At 35.2% G+C, this 20247-nt stretch overlaps 1 protein-coding gene across 1 annotated transcript in view; it reads right to left on the reverse strand.

Moving 5' to 3' along the window:
• LOC103661767 (N-deacetylase and N-sulfotransferase 4) overlaps positions 1 to 20247 on the reverse strand; it is a 237915-nt gene that overhangs the window by 83583 nt on the left and 134085 nt on the right. The window contains exons 4-5 of the mRNA XM_008689458.1: positions 9176 to 9361; positions 7111 to 7239 (exon numbers count right to left, since the gene is read on the reverse strand). Coding sequence (XP_008687680.1) covers positions 7111 to 7239; positions 9176 to 9361 — 315 coding nt within the window. The remainder of the gene's footprint in view (positions 1 to 7110; positions 7240 to 9175; positions 9362 to 20247) is intronic.

Raw genomic sequence — 20247 nt, forward strand, 5'->3', positions numbered from 1 at the left:
GTGATTTATGTCCCTTTGTAAAGGTTAGTCCTGCAAATCTTTAAGAGGAAAAAAAAAAAAAACAACAACAGATAAAGGGAAAAAAAAGAGGTGACTGTAGATCTTTCAGTGAGTGGAAATAGAATTTTCCACAATCTATATACTCTACAGGGGTCCATTCTTCTCACAGTTGGTGGCTGTTCTTCCAGGCTCTATGCCCCACAGCTCCCAGTAACACTAATTGCTTCAAAATCCCTGCCTAGATAAGAAGCAGTTAGAAGTCAACTTATTTATTTATTTATTTATTTATTTATTTATTTATTTATTTATTTAAAATAAACAGTGCTGGAACACATGTAAAAATCTCCTGTGACCCTGATTTAGAATTCTTAATATATTATTTTGTAAAGAAGTATATTTTGACAGAATATGTAATTGCTTTGTTCTACATGAAATATTGTTGGATTGTCCCAATTTTCTATAAAGCACGGCATTTATAGGAAATCAAAATCAAGATCATCAAAGAATACTTGGATATCTTGATATCAGTAATCAGTAATTCTTTATAATCTGCTCTAAAATAGACTTGGGATGTTTCTTGCGTTTTCTATTGTGCTGCACATAAAATATGTTTCTGGGAATTATCTTACATATCTGATTCTGTATTATTTCAGTGCTAAAAGAACTTAAAGTTTGGTTCAGGCCATTCATGTTGATGTTTTCCTATGCCTTATAGCTGTCTTTACTCTACTTTGTCTTAAGAGCCAGCACTAATCCAGAATGTACTGCACCTGCTATTAGATTCCACAAACGTGGAGATTGATATACACGAAGAAGGAAAGCTCATTAAGCAGCCTCGGTGTATGAAAGTTCGGCAGACAGCACATGGAGAAGTATATCATTGCAGTTCCATTATACTCTACTGTCAATTTCAAGTACACCGCTCTTTCAGGCTCATATTTTTTCTTCACCTGAATTTGCAGTTGGCCAAAATACAGGCAAGGGTTAGTGAGTCTAGACAGTGCTTTGAACTTTGGAAAACACAGATTTCTTGGCTCCAGCACTCCCATTTGAAAACATCCCAGAATCTGAACATTTTTAAGCGTATCTGCTAAGAAACTTACAAAATTCTATTTTCATATTGTTCTTTGTGTAGCACAAAATTAAAATGAGTTTAAAAAATTAAATCCAGTAGAATATACTCATTTCGAGCTTTTATCGTTACTGGTGACACCATCTGATAAGACTCTAAACTTCCTTTATTATTGTCAGTTGCTGCATATTTTATAGGGTAGTGTCTCTACTTGAATGATGGTGGGTTACCTGGTATAAGCTGTTTCACCTCATACATGATTAAATTATATTTCTTCCTGTCTGAACAAAGATTATATTGAAAATACAGGAAGGATTCGGCACCAGGGAAATACATGTTAGTATTTGACAAGTGTGGAGCAGTGCAGGAAAATATCAATATGTGATGAGGTCATGATAGAATCTAAGAAAAATAGGAGGAAGTTCTCCGAATGTTAAGTGGACAGATGCCTAGCTATTCTTTTGAAATGCCATTCAAATGGCCCTCATATCATTTAATTTCCAATTGCTAGATTCATTTGGGGAAAACAAGTTGGTATCGAAGGAAATTAACAAACCCTGTTCTTTGCAGTTTGCTAAATCAAAAGATCTAACGCACAACAGTAACGGGAATTCATATGTGAGTCAAGATGTAAAAATATATTCTGATTTGTATTTTCTGTTTTATGGTAGATTAGAAAATAATGACTTATTTAATTTATTTTTATTTTTTTCAAGTTTGTTTATTTTAATAATTTCTACACACAACATGGGGCTCAAACTCATGACCCCAAGACCAAGTGTCCCACACTTCTTCTGACTGAGTCAGCCAGGCATTCCAGAAAATAATGACATATTTTAAAATGTGCATAGAAGCAGGATGCCAGATAGAGTTACAAAAGCAAGCAAACAAACAAAACAAACAACCCTCCCCAAAAAACCTCTTGAAAATACATAAAGAAAAAATATCAGAGACTTTTGAGTACAGAAATGATACAGGTCTATTCTAGAGGAGACAATACAAAATAACGTGAATCCCTAAATCAGAAGCTAGACAACAAAACTGCCCTGGTCTTGGTGTGGTTTATGCTCCTCACCCCTCCCCTTTTGTAATATGATACCATTCTTTAAAAAATATTAAAGCACAATTAACACACAATGGTACGTTAGTTTCGGCTGTACACATATGATTAGACAGCCTATATGCTATGCTATGCTCACCACAAGTAGAGCTACCATCTGTCACTATACAATGCTAACATAACATCATTGCCTGTATTGCCTATGCTGTGCCTTTCATCCCCATGACTTATTGATTCCATAATTGGAAGTCTGTGCCTCTTATTCTTCTTCACCCACTTTGTCCATCCCCCACCCTCCCTACCCAGGGCAACACCAGTTTGTTCTGTGTATTTTTGGGTCCATTTCTGCAGAAAGGATTGTGTCTTTTTGACTGCAGAACAGAGTTGTGGAAGTTATAAACCAAAAAAAAAAAAAAAAAAAAAAAAAAAAAGACATATGTGGAACTTTTCAAGGTTATTTAATTCAGTTCCCTTCCTTTAGGCAGATGAACTACCAAGGCAATAAGAAAGAACTTTACAGTTGTTGATTCTATTTTAAAGTACTCTAGAGAGTGAGATTCCAGGACATTCCCTCATATACTTTTTCCAGCATTTATTAGCCTCATAGGATGTTTACATACAAATGAATCCAGACACTACCAATCTATTCAAAATAGTTCTGCAAAATCTAGCAGTAATATTTCTTTCACTATACTGATGATGGGAATTTTTTTTTTCTTCTCAATACGTTTCCCTTAATACACCCACCACTGAATTACTTTCCATTTTGTCTCATTCTCATATTTGTATACATGTTGATAAGTTACTCTTTTTTCTTCTCCTCTGACCTTACAGAGAATAACCAATTTATAATGCTGGTTTGTAATATTTAAAATTAAACCTACTTTATATTTTTTAATGTTTTACAGTGAAAGAGATACACCCCAGGTCTAGTTGAGTAAGGATAGAATCACAGATTTTTAGCATCAAATGAGATATTAAAGAAATAGATTCCATATTCCTACAACATTTCTGTTTGGGCAACCCCAATGACAAGGAACTTAATATGTCATGATGCAGCCCATAAAATTTTCTGGAAGATTTAATCTACCCTTATATAATATTTATCCTTATATAATGCTGGAATTAAACCACTGTTTTCTTTGAAAATAATTTTGGATGTTTGCATTTTTTCCCATTAAATTTCATCTTGCTACATTTGGTCTATCATTCTAATGAGCTAAGAAAAACTGGATAGTCACATTATCTGGAGTATTTACCATCACCACTAGCTTTGTGTCATGTCATGTTCTCTATACCCTTATTCATCCATTCATCAACAGACAAAAAACCCAATGCTACAAACAGAAATCTATACACCATTTAACAAATCCACAGAGAAAATTACCATACAAGAAATATGTCATATATGTGACTATTATAGTGTTTCTGTGATGTGAAAGTATAGATCATTGATGATCTACATCAATGAAAAAAACAAATTAAAGCTAGATTGGTCTTAAATCTTTAGAGTTTATGCTAATACTAGTGATCACTTATCCTACTTACAAGTCCTCACCAAAATCACTTTTCCACATTACAAGTCAGTTGGAATAGTAGGTAGAGGAAATGGTCATCTCCAGGTGATTTCATGAATGTTGAGTCTTCCTACTAAATACTTATTTTCACAAGGGACTTTGGTATCTAAAATAATGCAATCATAGACCTCTCTGTTGGGAACTGGATCCGTTAGAATATAAATATTCTTAGAGTTAGCATATTAATTAACTCATATCAATAGCATACCTTCACATCAATGAACTTTCAGATGTTTTTTTGAGCATGATTTTGGTGAAAGAGTAAAGAGATTCTTTTTACTCTGACAAAAAATTAATTGATGGCTGGAGAAAAAGAATAGGTCAAAGGGGAAGGCTGGGTGTCAGTATGTATTTCCTCTTTTGGTTTTCTTCTTTCCTCACTCCATTCCCATAAACCCATTCCTAGCCAGACTTGCTGGAACCATCTAACCTGAAACTGTAGGTAAGCATCCTATTTCTTTTCTCCATACCAGTGTATTGATCATAGCCCATCACCTAAAGGTGCTCTCTATTCATAATAAGACACATGCACAAAAAACTTCAAAGCTTACATTCCAAGCTTCTTCATTCATCACTTCCTCCTCTCTTTCAGTGTGGTCTATTTTATTTCATTCACATTAAGTCTCTCATTTGGTGTGGTGGTTAATTTATGTGTCATGTTGACTGGGCCCCAGAATGACCAGATATTTGCTCAAATATTATTTTGGGTGTGTCTGTGAGGGTGTTTTGGATGACAGTAACAATTCAATTGGTCAACTGAGTAAAGCAGATTGTTCTCCCTAATGTGGATGGACCTCATACAATCGGTTGAAGGCCTGAATAGAACAAAAAGGCTCACCATCCTGTGAGTAACAGGGAACTCCTGATTGATGGTCTTTGAGCTAGAATATTGTTTGTTTGTTTTCTTGCCCTCAGATTTGGATTGAAACATTGGCTCTTCCTGGGTCTCGATATTGCCAACCTTTACACTGGAACTACACCATAAACTCTCCTGATTTTCAGGCCTAAGGTAAGTCCTTAGGACTTGTACTAGAACTAGACCATTAGCTCTTCTGGGTCTACAACTTGCCAACTGCAGATCTTGAAACCTGTCGACCTATATAATCACAAGAGAAAATTCCTTATAATAAATCTCTCTAACTCCCTCCCATTCCCCACCCTTCTGGTTCTGTTTCTTTGGAGAACCCTGACTAACACATCTTGTAACCTCTGCCTACACAGGTCTGGAATTAATCCCCATTTTGATGGGTACCACCAGATGCTGCCTGCTGTCTGTCTCCCTAGAGAGCCAATGAGTATTATTTCCCTAGATTGCTTATGGGTGTACACTATCCATGTTTTAAGCAACACTGTTCCTTAATTTCACATCTTTGTGGGCCACTATTTGCCGGATACAGGCTTCATATTACCATACTTTATGATGTCCTATATTATTCACACTAATTACCATCTAGCATTGTTCTTTTTGTTGTGTCTATTCAGGTCTCTCTCCTTTACCCATGTTCAGAGTTTGAGTTCACCATCAATTCACAATGATAAAGCAAGCACAGTTGTGAATGAATACAAGAAGCCTCCTGAAACTTCCCTCTTCCACTGTTTCATTTCGCCTGTAATTAAAATTGAACTGTGTGACAGTGTTAATGTTTTTGAGCAAGGTTTACAGTAGTTAGTGTTGTTTTGTGAGTTCATAAGTTTGGTAGAAATACTAGATGCCAAATAGTCTTCTATTTTATTTGAAGAACCAACTGTAAGTCTCCGAATGATCCTTTATGAGGGATATGGTACTAAATTAAAAAGTAAAAAAAAAAAAAAAAAAGTTTTAAACCCATCTCTTTAATGACAAGTAGGCAGACATTCAGATAATTTATAGCAATAGCAATCAGATCTGGGGGCAAGAGTTTTAGGGGAGGCAATCATTAGTGCTCTGATGCTTATCCACTTCCATTAGGAAATGGTTAGAGCAGGTTTGGGGTCAAGAGTGGAGCCCTGGAATGAAAAAGGTATGAAAAAATGACCCTTGCCTTTGTGGAGATCAAATTCTCAACTAGTGAAGAAAGGGGTAAACAAAAAGGTTTTCCACATTTGCTTTCATTAACATTCACATGCGCACCTCAATTTCAAAAAAAAAAAAATACTTACAGAATATCCTGATATCTTTTAAGTGTTTTTAAGAGTTTGAATTATACACAAACATTGGAATATCTCAGATTTATGTCCAAAAGGGATACCTTTGAGACACATTGAAGATTATCTAGCTCAACTAGCTTGTTTTACAGAAGAGCAAGCAAGCTCTGAGAAATGGATTATTGCAAAAGATCGTAGAGCATCCAAGCTGTTCGCCAGAATAGTGCCACCCCAACGCAACAGACATTGTTTAAATTATGTTTTGTTTTCAATAACTATGCCATTTGAGGGGAAGGTTTTTTGATTATTCATATTTATTTATACTTAAAGCATTTGAACCCTCACTTCCCTACTCCTTTAATCCAATTTACAAGTTTTCATTTTTTACACAATGTAGGTTTTTATTTAATTTCTTCCGGAATTTAAAACACCATAGAAAAATTATCTGAATAATTCATTTTAAACATACCTTTACCGCAGACAACTGAGCTGTCATTTTGTTTAATGCATGAATCTTTTTCTCTGAGTATGAAAATTTGCTACATTAAACAAGGTGGGCATAGCATACAACCCACTACTTCATATTTTTTGTGTGCACTCAGATATGAAAGAGGAGATGCTTTTGTAAGACCTCAGAAATGGAACATTTATGGGAGAAAAATCAGAAAGCTGAAATAATTTCAACATTATCAAATTATAACATATCCCCAGCTTGATCTACTTTTACACACATAAAAGGAAATAAAATTGTAAACCTTTGAAAGATAAAAGGACACAATTAAAGAAAAAAGGGTCAAATTCTCCATTTTGATTCTGAATAAAATTAGTGGAGATTTTAAAACTAGGCCTCAGATTCAATGTGATTTTACCCCGTGATCATCTTTAGAGACTGAATTGTGTGCCTACTGAGATCTTGAGCCAGAAGCAAACTCAACTTATGGACAAAATATGCATTCACTGATGACATTGTGAATGTTAATTTTGGGCTAGAGAACTAAGTATTATGTCTTTACTACAATTCAAGAATAGAAGTCAGCCCTGAGATGTTATATTACATTTAGTTGTTCATATGCTTCTTAACAAATCTGTGTTTTTCTTGATTGAAAATAATAAAAATTAAAAATCAAATTTGAATAACTTGGAGATGTAGTCTAATTTCCTTCTAGTAGGGCTAGAATTTCCAACTATTCTTGTGAAAGGATTGACAATAGAAACAAAACAAAACACATATTTGAAAATTCTCGTGTTATTATAAAAAGCATAAATAGAGTACATACCGGGTTTAGAAGGATTGTGAGGAAAAGTTCACCTCCTCTGATACTTTTATCCAATTCTTGGGGTCCTCCTGGATATTCTTTGTAGAAAATAGTGTGGGTGAACAGCCCGCAGGTCTGTCGAGGGAGGACCTGAGGAAAAGAGGGGGAAGCAGCACACCTGTTACTTAAGAGCTCCCCCACTGCCTCATGACCTCAGAGTCTGCAAATTATCATTTCCCATTGGAGTTTCCTTGGCTACTAAAGCCAAATCTTACTGAAATCAAGACCTGGTATTGTTAGGTATATAATTATGTAAATATTATTATATATAATTATGTATATAATAATATAAATGTTATATACATATATATATATAAAATTATGTAAATATTAAGGAGTTGCCAAATCAAAGCTATAGGACATATAGGCTAAAGCATTTTCACGAAGTGCTATAAATCTCATCCACTAGCTGAGTTATGTTAAAGGACTGGCAAAAAATAAGAGCCTTCTTAGGATTAATTTAATTCAAATATAGAGATTCCCCAAAGTTACATTTTTCATGGTATTAACCATTACTCTCCTTGCTTCTGAAATCCAGTCTTACATGGTACTCGGTTTCTAAGATTCAAACAGTCCATTTTTATCACTTCTTCCACTTTTATAAATTTTGTTTTTACTACACTCTGATTTTAAATTTTAATCACAGTAGTAGTCAAACCAGTTAATGACTGCTTCTGGCACATTCTGTGGTTAATTCTGTTATAAATTTGAATGTTCAACAGAGAAAGCAAATAAGTAATTTTATTCCAAAAGTTGATTTTGAATAATAAACTGCTTATAATCTAATGGAAAAATGCATCCAGTTGAACAGAGTAACTATAATTTTATCTATTCTTTGCTTAATTTCTGTAATAGTTTGTATTAAATTCAAACTAAATGAATGAATGTAATATTGGTTAAAATGAATGTTTTTATTTTATAATAGTCAAATGTCCATGTAACTCAATAAAGGGAAAATGGTATTTTCACTTTAATTCAAAATTATATAAGAGCAATTCCTTCTATACCTCCTGGATTTTTATTAATGTCAGTACCACTATTTGCATAATTAATAGCTCCATTTAAATCTGAGGCTTTTTAAGGTCTTCTAGTACTGGCTGTGGTTAGGCATATGTGTTAGTGCGTTTTCTTTGGTTTTAGATAGTTATTAGATAGATAGATAGATGATTGATAGATAGATAGAGAGTTCTAATAACAATCTGAACAATGGATTGGGAAGATGTAAATATTTAAAATAAGGAGAAGAGTTTATAGATCCTTGCTATGATCTAGGCAATTGATAATGAGAACATAACCTAAGCCACTGGAATTAGAGATGGACATTTTAAGATGGGCTATTTTATTTCAAAGTGAAGAATAACATATTTTTTCATTCCGATGAATATTTATAAAATCCCAGGAAAAATTCATTTGATTCTATTCTCATTTATAGCAACTGATACACCATTGTTGCATCAGATTATTATTATTTTCAATCAATATATCAGAAAAAATATATATCTACCTCCATTTTTATAGAATGCAAGGAAAAGAAAGAATAAGAAAACAATATCCCAAGATACTCTTAAGTGTCTGAAAACCAAAATAAACTGAGTAGATAAACTTAGTTTTCAGATGCTATTTGTTTGATTCTGTCTGTTGATAATGTAGTGATTTGGGAGCTATTTTCTTGATCTATGGACTGACACTGTGCCTGGGAAACTCTCAAAATTACTACCCAAACAAAAAGACAAGGAGAAACTCCAAGAAGTATAAAGTCCCCAGATAAAACTTCAATTGAGAAATTGTATGGATGATTTATTTGAAATTTATTCTCAGGATTTTGAGCTTGTCTTGGATTTGGCAAAACCACCCACAGCTTATGAAGCAAGCCACTAGCCAAACAATGTGTTAATGTGTGACCAGTTACCACCATGGTATGTTAGGAACTTATGGTATCATGTTAGAGAGCTCTGAAGTTATGTCTTGTATTTATTCCACACATAGGTATTTAGAGCCTTCATTATACACAGCAGTATATGCTCACCATGATGTTATTGTGAATGAAGCCCTTTCGGTACCGTGCAGGTTTCAAATGTGGATATTCTTCAGTGCTGGTGACCTGAATACCCCAGACCTTCTTCCAAGCTTCGTACAACTGAATATGAACTGGGTAGACTCCTGAGTGATGTGGCGCCACTGCGTAGCCCATGTTGATAGGTATTCCATGTTCCTAAAAGAAACGAGAACATCACATGGAGTGGGGTCAATTGAATCCAATTAAAATTGTTTCCATAAACATTATTTAGTAGACATTGAATTCTATGCTAAGTACAAGAAATCTAAAACTAACATAGAGCTTTGTCTTTCAGCAGCTCATAATCTTATAGAACTTTGATGGTCTCATAGAAATAGTAAATACTTCAGCATGTGGTATGTGGGTGAGTTTAATTCTGAATTTTGAATACAGAAAGTTTTGGAGGAAAAGCAGTACCACTTGAGCATGTGCCAAATATGAGAAATGGAAGAGCAGGCTGTGTGTGTGTTTGTGTTTGTGTGTGTGTGTGTGTGTGTGTGTGTGTGTGTGTGTGTGTAACTTTGAAGATGACCAGAAAGGTAAGTATGAACTATAAAGTAATGAGCTTTTACTGTTAACTGGGGGATTTGGAATAAATTCCATTTAAATAGTGTAGATAAGGAAGTTCTCTGAGCATGGAGGGACATGATCTGCTCTAGGATATTGGAAAAAGGACCTAGTGACAACATGTTAAGATGAACTAAACGTGGGGAGGAAACTAATTAAGGCTGTGCATTTGGAAGTTACTGCAATGGTGCAGAGTAGAGGGAACAGATTAGGCTAGGCTGATGATTGGTGATCCAATTAAAAGCCCAGGGGACAAATGTCATATGATACCCAGCAATGTTTTGGATACAGAGAATAAAGGAAAAGCAAAATTAAGTTTCTTCCCTTGGTTTTGGTTCCTAGCAGCTCAATTTACTTATAAAACATACACTTTACTATGAGATGCTTGCCTTGGGTAAACAGTTGAGTCTAAAGGAAAACAAATACAAATTTAAAATAAGAAAATGGAAAAAAGTGGTTGAAGAATGATATTATATTGCAAGTTACATGATACAGATTTGCAGTTTTCTAATTTCTCCTTTTTTATATTCATCCCTTTAAATGTTCATCTGCCTTATAGGACTCCTTCTAGGATTGAATTTCATCAATGAAGTTATAAATGATAGTGTACAGTATTATATGAAAGTTGATTGAATCAATAAACAGAACACAGAAGTGTAGACAATTGCCATTTATATTCTCCATTATATGGCCCACGACATAGGAAAATAATTCAGTCTGGCATAATAAGCAAATGGTGAATGGATCAAATATCTATATGCCTAAATCACATGCCACACTCAGTTCAGAAGATGGGCCCTAAATATTTTTCAAGGATCCATCATTTTTCCTCTCATGGAATGACTCTCATCGTATAGCCAAATTTACCTCTCTTTCACCAAGACAATGTATTTTCTAACGTCTATTACAAGAAATGACTCTGTAGAAAGACTGTATTGTGAAATCAATGCTATAAAATGAGCTGGAGTCTTTTTCTAGACACTGGGGAAAATTCATTTCTTGGTGTGTGTAGAAGAAAAATACATTTTCCAGCTTCTATTTTCATACAAGGCGAGGTTGGAAAAGTTCAGTAACAAAACTACTTGGAAGCTACCAGAGGGGCAGGACAGCTACTATTATTTTGACACATCACTGGGGGACATGTATGGGGAAGAGCCTTAGTTCTCTTGGCTTAGCTCCATGTTGCCCAGTGAATCATCATCACAAAGCATTCGGAGGATCGGTATCATTGGGTAACCAGTGTGGATGCACTGGGAATGAGATACAGATGAACTTCCTCATGGGAGGAATATAGTGTTGAGGGTGTTCAAAGCCTTCTATGTGGCAAATAGAACTCCTGTGCCTGATGTTTAGAGAAGTACTCCTGATTTGCAAGAAAAGAGAAACAATCTGTTATACCCTCATTACTTTTTCGTGATTCATATAGAGTTTTGTAATAGTCTTGTCTTATTTGCAAAATAACAGTGTATGAATCCTAATAATCTATACTGATCACTGTCCTAGTCCTCATTTTCTATCCCTGTATAATATATTATTCCAAATTTGGGACTAAGAACATTAGATAAGTATGTAAATGTCCTAGAAACAAAAGGGTGAAAAATAAAATCATGAAGAAAACTGAAATATCAAACAACTGTATCTCCTCTGGAAAAAAAAAAGACATTTCAATTTTGACAGGTAGTAAAATGAATTGTAGAACTTTCATGAAAAACCAGAAGGTAAAAAGCAATTGATTTAGTGAGTAGGAAGGAAGGGGCAGTAAAAGGATTTTATTATATTTATTGATTTCTGGGGGCTCAATGTTATACTGCTCATAAGGTCATCTTATCACACTGACAACCAGAGTTCAATCAAAATAGTAAATCACACTAGATAATTATGAGTTTATACTTTTCAATCTAAATGATAACACAAAATGAAAAGTATTTCCCTAAAAACTCTTTTTTCTGTTATCAAGAGGCTTGCTGAACTAGAAACCTTCATTCTTTATTGTCCAGAGCTTAAAACACCCTTCACAGAGATTTGGTCAACTAAAAAGTGAACTAAACTATACAAGATCACAAAAATTAAAAAATTTAAAAGACTTGCTAACGTGAATAAAGGAAGCATTTGAAACTAGAAATAAAGTGACAGAATAAGCTAACTCCAATATGGCATTTATTATTTATTAAAACAACGTCTCTTATAGAACCCAAGATTTCTAGATATTACAGTATTGACACTACAAATATTTAGTTTAACTTGATTAAATCTTCCCAGTTGCATTATGTTCTCAGTTGACTAGGAAATGAGGTAATGTGGTAATTTACAGACTATATAAAAATAGGGTTGCCATTTTTCAAAACCTTGAGTAAAATAAAATGCATTTAGCACTAAACATCTAATAGTAACTGAAATGACCTCATTTAATTTTCTTTGATCGTTTCTACTGATCGTATCTGCTTGCAGTTACTAAATACCTAGTATTCATGAAGTGTTTTCACGTTTATGTCTAACGAGATTCTCATAATTGTCCTGTGAGGTGGCCTGGATGTTACTATCAAATGTGGAAACTGAGGCTCAGGGAAGGCAAATGACTTGCTCATGTTGCTCAATATTAAAGTTAAAATTATAACCAAGTCTTGCAAATTCATGGATTTTTCATTTGCTTTTCTACTAAGTTGCTACTACTGTGACCCCTGCTCAACCCAACCCCAGTTAATGATTGGAAGCACTTTATAGACAAAGAGAATTGACTTCAATATGTATTTCTGAACTGGAACTCCTATCCACTTGGAGTGGTTTTCACTTGGAGAGATTGTAAAGCAAAATTCTACATTTCCCAAACTGCTCTGCAGCTATTGTTTTTTTATACAAACACAATTCAGCCAGTTAGAAGTACTCAGGACATATTTCAGAAGGCAGTAGGTGGGCAAATGCTAAAGTGTGGCAGCTCCTGGCCCCTGTTGCTGACACATGAGGTCATGAAAACAGGAAGCTTTCCTGAAGCAGTATTTGGTGCCCAATTGCAGGGAGACAGTGGAAGCTTATTGCTTCTGCTGGAGCTCCAGTGGCAGCTCTTGAAGTGGCTGTTCCCCTAGGGAACCAGTTCTGTCTGGCTTTGTGAGTCCCCTGAGAAATACAGCCCAGAATCTGCTCCATCAGCTCTTCTAAAGTTTTTGGAAGTACTTAAATAGCTGAATAAAATCTCCCCCTGTTTAAAATAACTCTAAGTGACTTCTGCCTTTACTATGGAATCCTGACTGATACAGGTAGTTTTTGCCCTTTTGTAATAAGTATAAAACATTGAAAGGGTTCATGCGAGATGTCAGTAGTTTGAATTCTAGGAAAACAGAGGAAAAGTTTGCTAAAGCACTGCTCAATATTTCTTCAAGAAAACTCATTGATATATGGCAAACACCTGTTTGTCTAGTTAGATAATCTCATTTAATAATGTAAGATGTATGACTGTTTAATTTTATGTACTGGTCAGCCAGTGGTAATGTACAGAGAAAATAAATATGAGACCATTTTACTTAATAAATACCACAGGTATTTAACATAGGCCAACATGTGGTGAAACTGTATAATGTAGGTAACATAAAGAAGGTATGGCAGGTAGGTAACAAATTCTATTGAAGGAACGTTGCTCCAGTGGACTAATCTGGATGGCCACGAGTGCCTCTGTGCCAACATGCATTGCAATATTCCTTCATAATGCTAACCACATACTAACAAACGGGCAAAGAGATCTGTAGGCATCGTGTACAAAGGTAGAAAGGCCACAAGTTGAGCATGAGCAGCACTTTGGTGTTGCATTGTATCATCAGTCACTGTAGATACTTTTTAGAAGACCTGATACACCATAGGGAGCCAGAGATAAAAAGGAGAAAAATGGGCTCATGGCCATATAGGAGATTCCTAGATCTCCCACAAATAGTTGGACAGAAACCTGAAGAGTAGATAGAGGTCTTGATACAGGAATGATGAAGAGCCAGACAAATGGTATTTTTCCTATTATTATGTCCTTATGTTTGCACTTCAGGAGATATTGCTTGTGAAACCAGCCCACAATACATTTAGGATAGTTTTATATCCCCAGCACTTAACAACACACCTAGTACATTGTTGGTATTGAATAAATATTTTTAAAGAAAGTGATAAGTAAAAAAATGTTATTAAATAAATTAATCATAGATAGTTAATAAATGAATATAAAAGGAAAACAATAAAATAATGACTGCATATATGAATATACTTCATTTTCTTCAGTAACAATATAATGCATTAAACAGTATCCTGTTGAACTTAAAAGTATTGATTTGTACTCCTATATACACAACTTCTAGGGAGCAGCACTCTTGCTAAAGAAAACAGATCTCATTATCTATTTTTCCTTTTAATAAGGACTTGGAATCATATTGTCAACTTTGAGAATGACCCTAGGATTATTGATTTTCCACTCTGTTTTGGGAACTGAAATTGTCTTCTGTTTTCATAAGTGATAAAAGCAATGACTGTGTGACCCTGGAAATTGGCCGGGTCAATCCTGACACTTTTTGGACTGTAGCCTAGTAAATGGTGACAAATCTCTGGAGAGCTCTGTGTTACAAATGGATTTTTCTTTTGAAAGAGAAATAGCATAGCAGTGGTGTTGCTTCTTTAGTGTGAACTTTCCGATCCTAAGTGAGCTATTTTGAGCAATTGAGACTCATCCCTTTAATATTCTTTATCCTGCTGAACATCTGCTTTGCTGCTTAAATGGAACTAACAGGAAAACTAAAGTCTTCATTCACATTGTATGATATGCAGTATATTAGGCATTTGCATTGTTAATTTTTGTGGTTAGAATTCTTACTTTATTGACAATCAAAATGTTCAATACATTTAGGTTCATTAATTTTCTTTATTCAATACATATTTATTACATACATGATGTATTAGAAACCATTCTAGGTACTGAAAATATATCAATCAGCAAAACAGACAGAGATCCTTGCCATCAGGAAGCATATATTTTAATGGGATGACACCAAGATTACACAAAATATGTAGGTAAGTTGTACAATATATTAGAAGATGCTAAGAGCTACGGAGAGAAATAAAGCAGAGAAAAGGGGAGGTTGAAAGGGTATGGGTTACAATATTAAATAGATTATTCAGGAGGGCTTCCTAGAGAAGGTAATATTTTGAATCAAGGTCTGAAGTTGTGAGGAATTAAGCCATACAGATAACTTGGGGAAGAGGTGACAGTACCTACATTGCTCTGAGTTAAAACTCCTCAGGTATTTTTTAGGAAGAATAAGAATTCAATTGTTTTTTGAGTGGAATTAGCAAGGGGGAAAGTCACAAGAGGGGATGTCAAGAGTCAGGGTTGCTGCAAATAACCTTACAAGTTATTTACTGAGCATCTCCAGAGGGCACTATTCACATTGGACATGATGCAGCATCACTGCAGAGAAGGAATAGGTGTGGATCATTTAGGTCCTGGATATATTGTGGAGCCACAGGATTGGATGAATGATTGAATAGAAAACGTGAGAGAAATGCTCAACTAGCAGGATAGGGTTTCCAAGTGAGACTGGGAAGTTAAAAAATTAAACAGGTTTTGGGGAGAAAGATAGGACATATGTTTGACATTAGACATCCAACTGGGTAGGTCAGGTAAGAAGTCAAATAAACAAGTTTAGGATTCAGAGGAGAGAGTTCATCTGGAGATCAAAATTTGGTGAGTTATCAATACATAAATTTTATTTAGAGTCAGTCATAAGACTCATTAGGATCATCAACAGAATGAATGCATAAATAGAGAAGTCTAAGGCTAGATCTTTGGGGCATTTAACATTACATAGTCAGGGAGAAGAGGAGAACTCCAGGAAATATACCGAGAAAGAGTATCTCAAGTGAGATCAGAGGAATACCGGAATCCACAACAAAATGAGAGCCAAATGAAGAAGACGTTTGATAAAAGAGTCTTTGAATGTCAAGTGCTGCTAATTGATGAAATAAAATGAGAAACTAAGAATTGCCCATTGGTTTTACTACTGGATGTGCACTGGTGAACTGGGTAAGAGTTCAGATGGACAGGTGAAGCAAAAGCACATCAGAATGGATTTAAGAGAGAATGGGAGGACCTGCAATGGTGACAGTGAGTATTAACAACTATTTCAAGAAGTTTTGTTAAAATGGAGAGTCTAGAAATGGTGCTGTAGTAGGAGGGAGCAGCAAACCTAAGCACAGGATTACCTAAAGATGGGAGTAATAGCAGTATGTTTGTACAAAGAGGGAAATGATTTAGGAGAGAGGGGAGAATTGCTCGAATAATGCTCTTGAACAGTTGGAATGGTGTGGATTGAGTGCAAAAGTGGAGAATTTGGCCTTTGTGTTTCTAGTTCCTTTATTCATCATTATTCATCATTTCCAAGCCAAGATTGTGTGCTTCCCTCATGGGATGCCAGTCCACAATTTGTATTTATGTCATTATTAACACAGCTTATGTTAATAAGTGGTACGAACATATTCCACAAGCTTTTACTAAATAATTATAGCCACTGAGTAACTGTCTGTAAAAATTATTATAACTATATATTTTTTCTGTGACTATGTTAAAATCATACCTTTTATCATATTTTCTTTTTGTTATCATCATGTTGAAGGGGTAGTTGTAGTAATGGGAGCATGCGGAAGTTTTCTTCTTTTTTTAAAAGATTTTGCTTATTTATTTTGAGAGAGAGAGAGACAGAGTGCAATCGAGAGAAAGTGCATGAGTGGGGGTGGGAGGGAGGCATAGAGGAAGAGGGACAAGCAGACTCCCCACTGAACAGGGAGACTGATGATGGGCTTGATCCCAGGATCTGGGATCATGATCTGAGCCAAAGGCAGATGCTTAACTGACTGAGCTACCCAGGCACCCCGGAAGTTCTAATTTATTGGAATCAGGAACCTTCTAATTTATTGATTTTTTTTTCAGTGAAATAAGGTCATCAGCTGAGAATGAAGATGGGTGGAGATGTGGGCAGTTTGCAGAGAGGATGCAAGAGCGGTCTAGGAGAATAGGATGATGAACAAAGTGAGGATTTGCAGTGTAACTTCTGGGAAGTTTGAGGGTCTGCTTGAGGTCTGTGGTCAAGGTTTTAAAGTGAGAAAAGTCAAATGTTGGCCCCAGCCAAACATTCAGTTTCAGGGGTACAGGCATAGACTAGGTGGAGATTTGGATCCAAACAAGGTGGAGGCTTTGCAGTATGATGAACCAAGAAGTACAAAGGAGTTCAGGGTCTATTCAAGGGAATGCTTATGCCAATTGTCTCTTGAAATAAGCAGAATAAGGAGGAAAGCAAGAACCTGAGAAGAGTGAAGGGTGGCAGAGATGTGGTATGAGAATATCTCGTGAAATGCCAGACTGCATTTCAGTACCTTTCTACCTTCATTGTTGCCTCCGCTACATGGAAAGATTTAGTTCTATATTTAATTTAGGAGCAAGAGAAGCAGTACCAGATATTAAGTATTTAAAACTTCTCACAATGCCTTTAGCCTTAAAGAAATGATAACATTAAAGATTCTTAGATGTGTTAAGAGTCAGACGGAAACAAGAATAGTATTATCCATCCCATTATGGCACCATTCCTATAGTTACTGTAAGCAGATACATGCGAAAAGAAGGTACTCAAAATAATTTTGATTAATACAAATTACACTATCTTCACAATATGTTTCATTTGTAACTTTATCTCAACTAAATAATATACCTAATTCATCTTGCCATATCTTCTCTCCATTCTTAGTACCTCAAGAATTTATACACATTGTATATTAGATATTTTTAAAAATTTATTATTATTATTACTATTATTATTATTATATCCTCTGATTGCCAATGTTCATGGAATAAAGCACTATTTTAGGTGGGATGGCTAGGGTGTGTGTGTGTGTGTGTGTGTGTGTGTGTATGTGTGTTATGTGAGGTAGATATGTTGAAGAGGGCAACTTGCACTTTTTAAGGCTGGCTAGAATGCCCTTGATTTTCTGATTTTGAACACATTTCCAAACCTTTTGGGTGATTACACAATTATATAGCCGATGGGCTGGAATCAGTAATTTAAACACATTACTTTGCAGATATAGATTTGCATAAACTATTACTTTCTCTGAGCAATGTAATATATTTCTAATATTATTTTTGAGTACAGCTGAGATTTCTCTTAGGAGTCATTTTTTCCCCTTGATGTCACCTTAATGCATTTATGGAAAAATGCGTTAAACATTTGGTATAGGCATGTGCCATCTCTCAGGTTGTTAATTCCTACTCCTACCTCCAAAATACAGGGTCTTATTACATTTTAAAATCCTTCTGTGACATCCTGTGCCTTCTTTAAGAGTTAAAATGTTCATATCTGTGATTGTTTCCAATATTGGAGAACCTTTACTACCATGTAAAATAGATTAAATTTCATTACACAAAAAGTAAGTTTATGTTAATAAATGGTACCTATATATTAATAAAAAAGCCCTTAAATTACGATCACTTAAGTAACTGCCTATTCAGATGATTACATTATTATACTTTTCTGTAGATATGTTGACATGTTTCAGATCAAAATCATACCAAAATATTATATTTCCATTTTGTTATCATCATGTTAAAGAGATACCATATTTGGAAATCAAAGCATTGATACAGTTAGCATCTCAAAACAGCCTGACTTCAAGCACTCTAATTCTCCTGGATTATCAGTCAATTTTAGCTCTCTCCACTGTCAGCATGCTTGGAAACAGTTTCTCATAGTCCCAAATTGCTCAAGTTACTGCAGATACAACTGCAGGTGACCGAAGTGTCAACTATAAAGAGGTAATCATGGAATGATGAAAATGTTCAGCCACTACAGATAAAATAGAAAAGAAACGATCACGTTGAAAGAATTTTTCAAATTGAAAAAGGCAAAAGAGGAAAAAAAAGAAAAATAGATGGTAACAAGCACCTTTGATGGATTATCCAATTTGAATAGGGTTTACTTGGTATAGCAGGAGTTAAGTAAAAAAAAAAAGTTCTTGAAAATCTTGGCTCTTGATTATTTCATAGTCATTTAATAATTAAAAACAAGTTTGGTCAGTGAAGCAGTTAAATTAAAATCTGTCAGTGAAAGTTAATTATGCTATTATTGACCATTCTAAGAATCTACTCACAAAACTGTCTTGATTGATAAAAGGCATAAAACCTGTTACAAAGGCTTCTTAAAAAGTTTTGGGCTGTTATGTTCAGGGAATTCTACATTCCTTTGGAGGATCTGCAAATTTTAAACAGTGGGGCGATTTGAAGGTAGGCGAATGTCAAAACAGCTGAATAGGAAAAACGCAATGTGAAAGCGTTGTGTAGGGAATGGGTTCAAACTCTGTACCCAAAGACAAAAATGAAAACAAGAAACAGTGGCTTAAAAAAGAGAAGAGCTTACTTAAGTAATGGGAATTTGGGAGATAAGCAGTTAGTTCAGAGGTTCAAGAATGACGAAAGTGAGGTCTCTTATTCTCTCAGCCTTTCCTTCATAGTTTTAAGATGCTGTCTTAGTTTTAGCCAATAGGATCAAATACAAGCAAAATAAAGGAGCAAAGGCAAAGGGTAGGAGGGCAAGCCTCAGCGGTATCTAACCCGCTTTCCTGGAGCCTCCTACCACAACTTATGCTTATATCTAAATGGCCAGAAATATGTTAATAGTCTCCTACCTGAAACCAAAGGTGGAAAATCAGTCCTTTCACCAGACACGTGGCTCCACAAGCAAACTGTGGGTTCGTTCAGTAAGGAAGAATGTAAAGAATGGGTACTGAGTATGCATTTAGAAGTGACAACCAAGGACTAAAGACATCTGTTCCCTGAAATGAGAATGCAGAAATGAGAATGCCCATGCCCTATTGCTAAGCGGTTCACTTCCTAATCTTATGTACAAAAGGCACACAAGAAGAATGATCCAGAAGGTTATAGAAGAACAACAAATTAGAGTACATTAATTAGGAACATTGGGAGATGATAGAAGAATCTGGAGAATTAGTGTTTCAAATGGTATAAAGAGTTCTATACAAAGGTGATCAGAACGGTTGGATTTAGGTCTCTGAGGCCCTGAGGCCTAGAGTATAAAGTTCCTGCATGTTCTGGCCCCGCATGAGCTGCTCAGGCTCATCTCCTAATTCCCAGTTCAAAGCTTGCTCTGACACCAAATCAATTTCTTCTTCCTTTCCTCAACATTTTATGATCTTTTTGGAGATTCATAAAGGTACGAATTACCAGAAGTGTATTTTACATTCTACAATTTGCACAGTTCTAAGGACACAGGAGGTTACCAATAATCACTGATGGATAAATGTGCGTTAATTACGGATTCATGGAATACTGTTCATCATTATGATTGCAATTTGATATACTTTCCTCTGGATCATTACGTGTGTGGGTCACAGTTTGACAAACTTGTACTCTGAAGAGCTATGCAGTAAATATTTTAGACTTGGGCAGC

Source organism: Ursus maritimus, unplaced genomic scaffold (genome assembly GCF_017311325.1).
Source record: "Ursus maritimus isolate PB19 unplaced genomic scaffold, ASM1731132v1 scaffold_11, whole genome shotgun sequence".
Taxonomy (NCBI): Eukaryota; Metazoa; Chordata; class Mammalia; order Carnivora; family Ursidae; genus Ursus; species Ursus maritimus.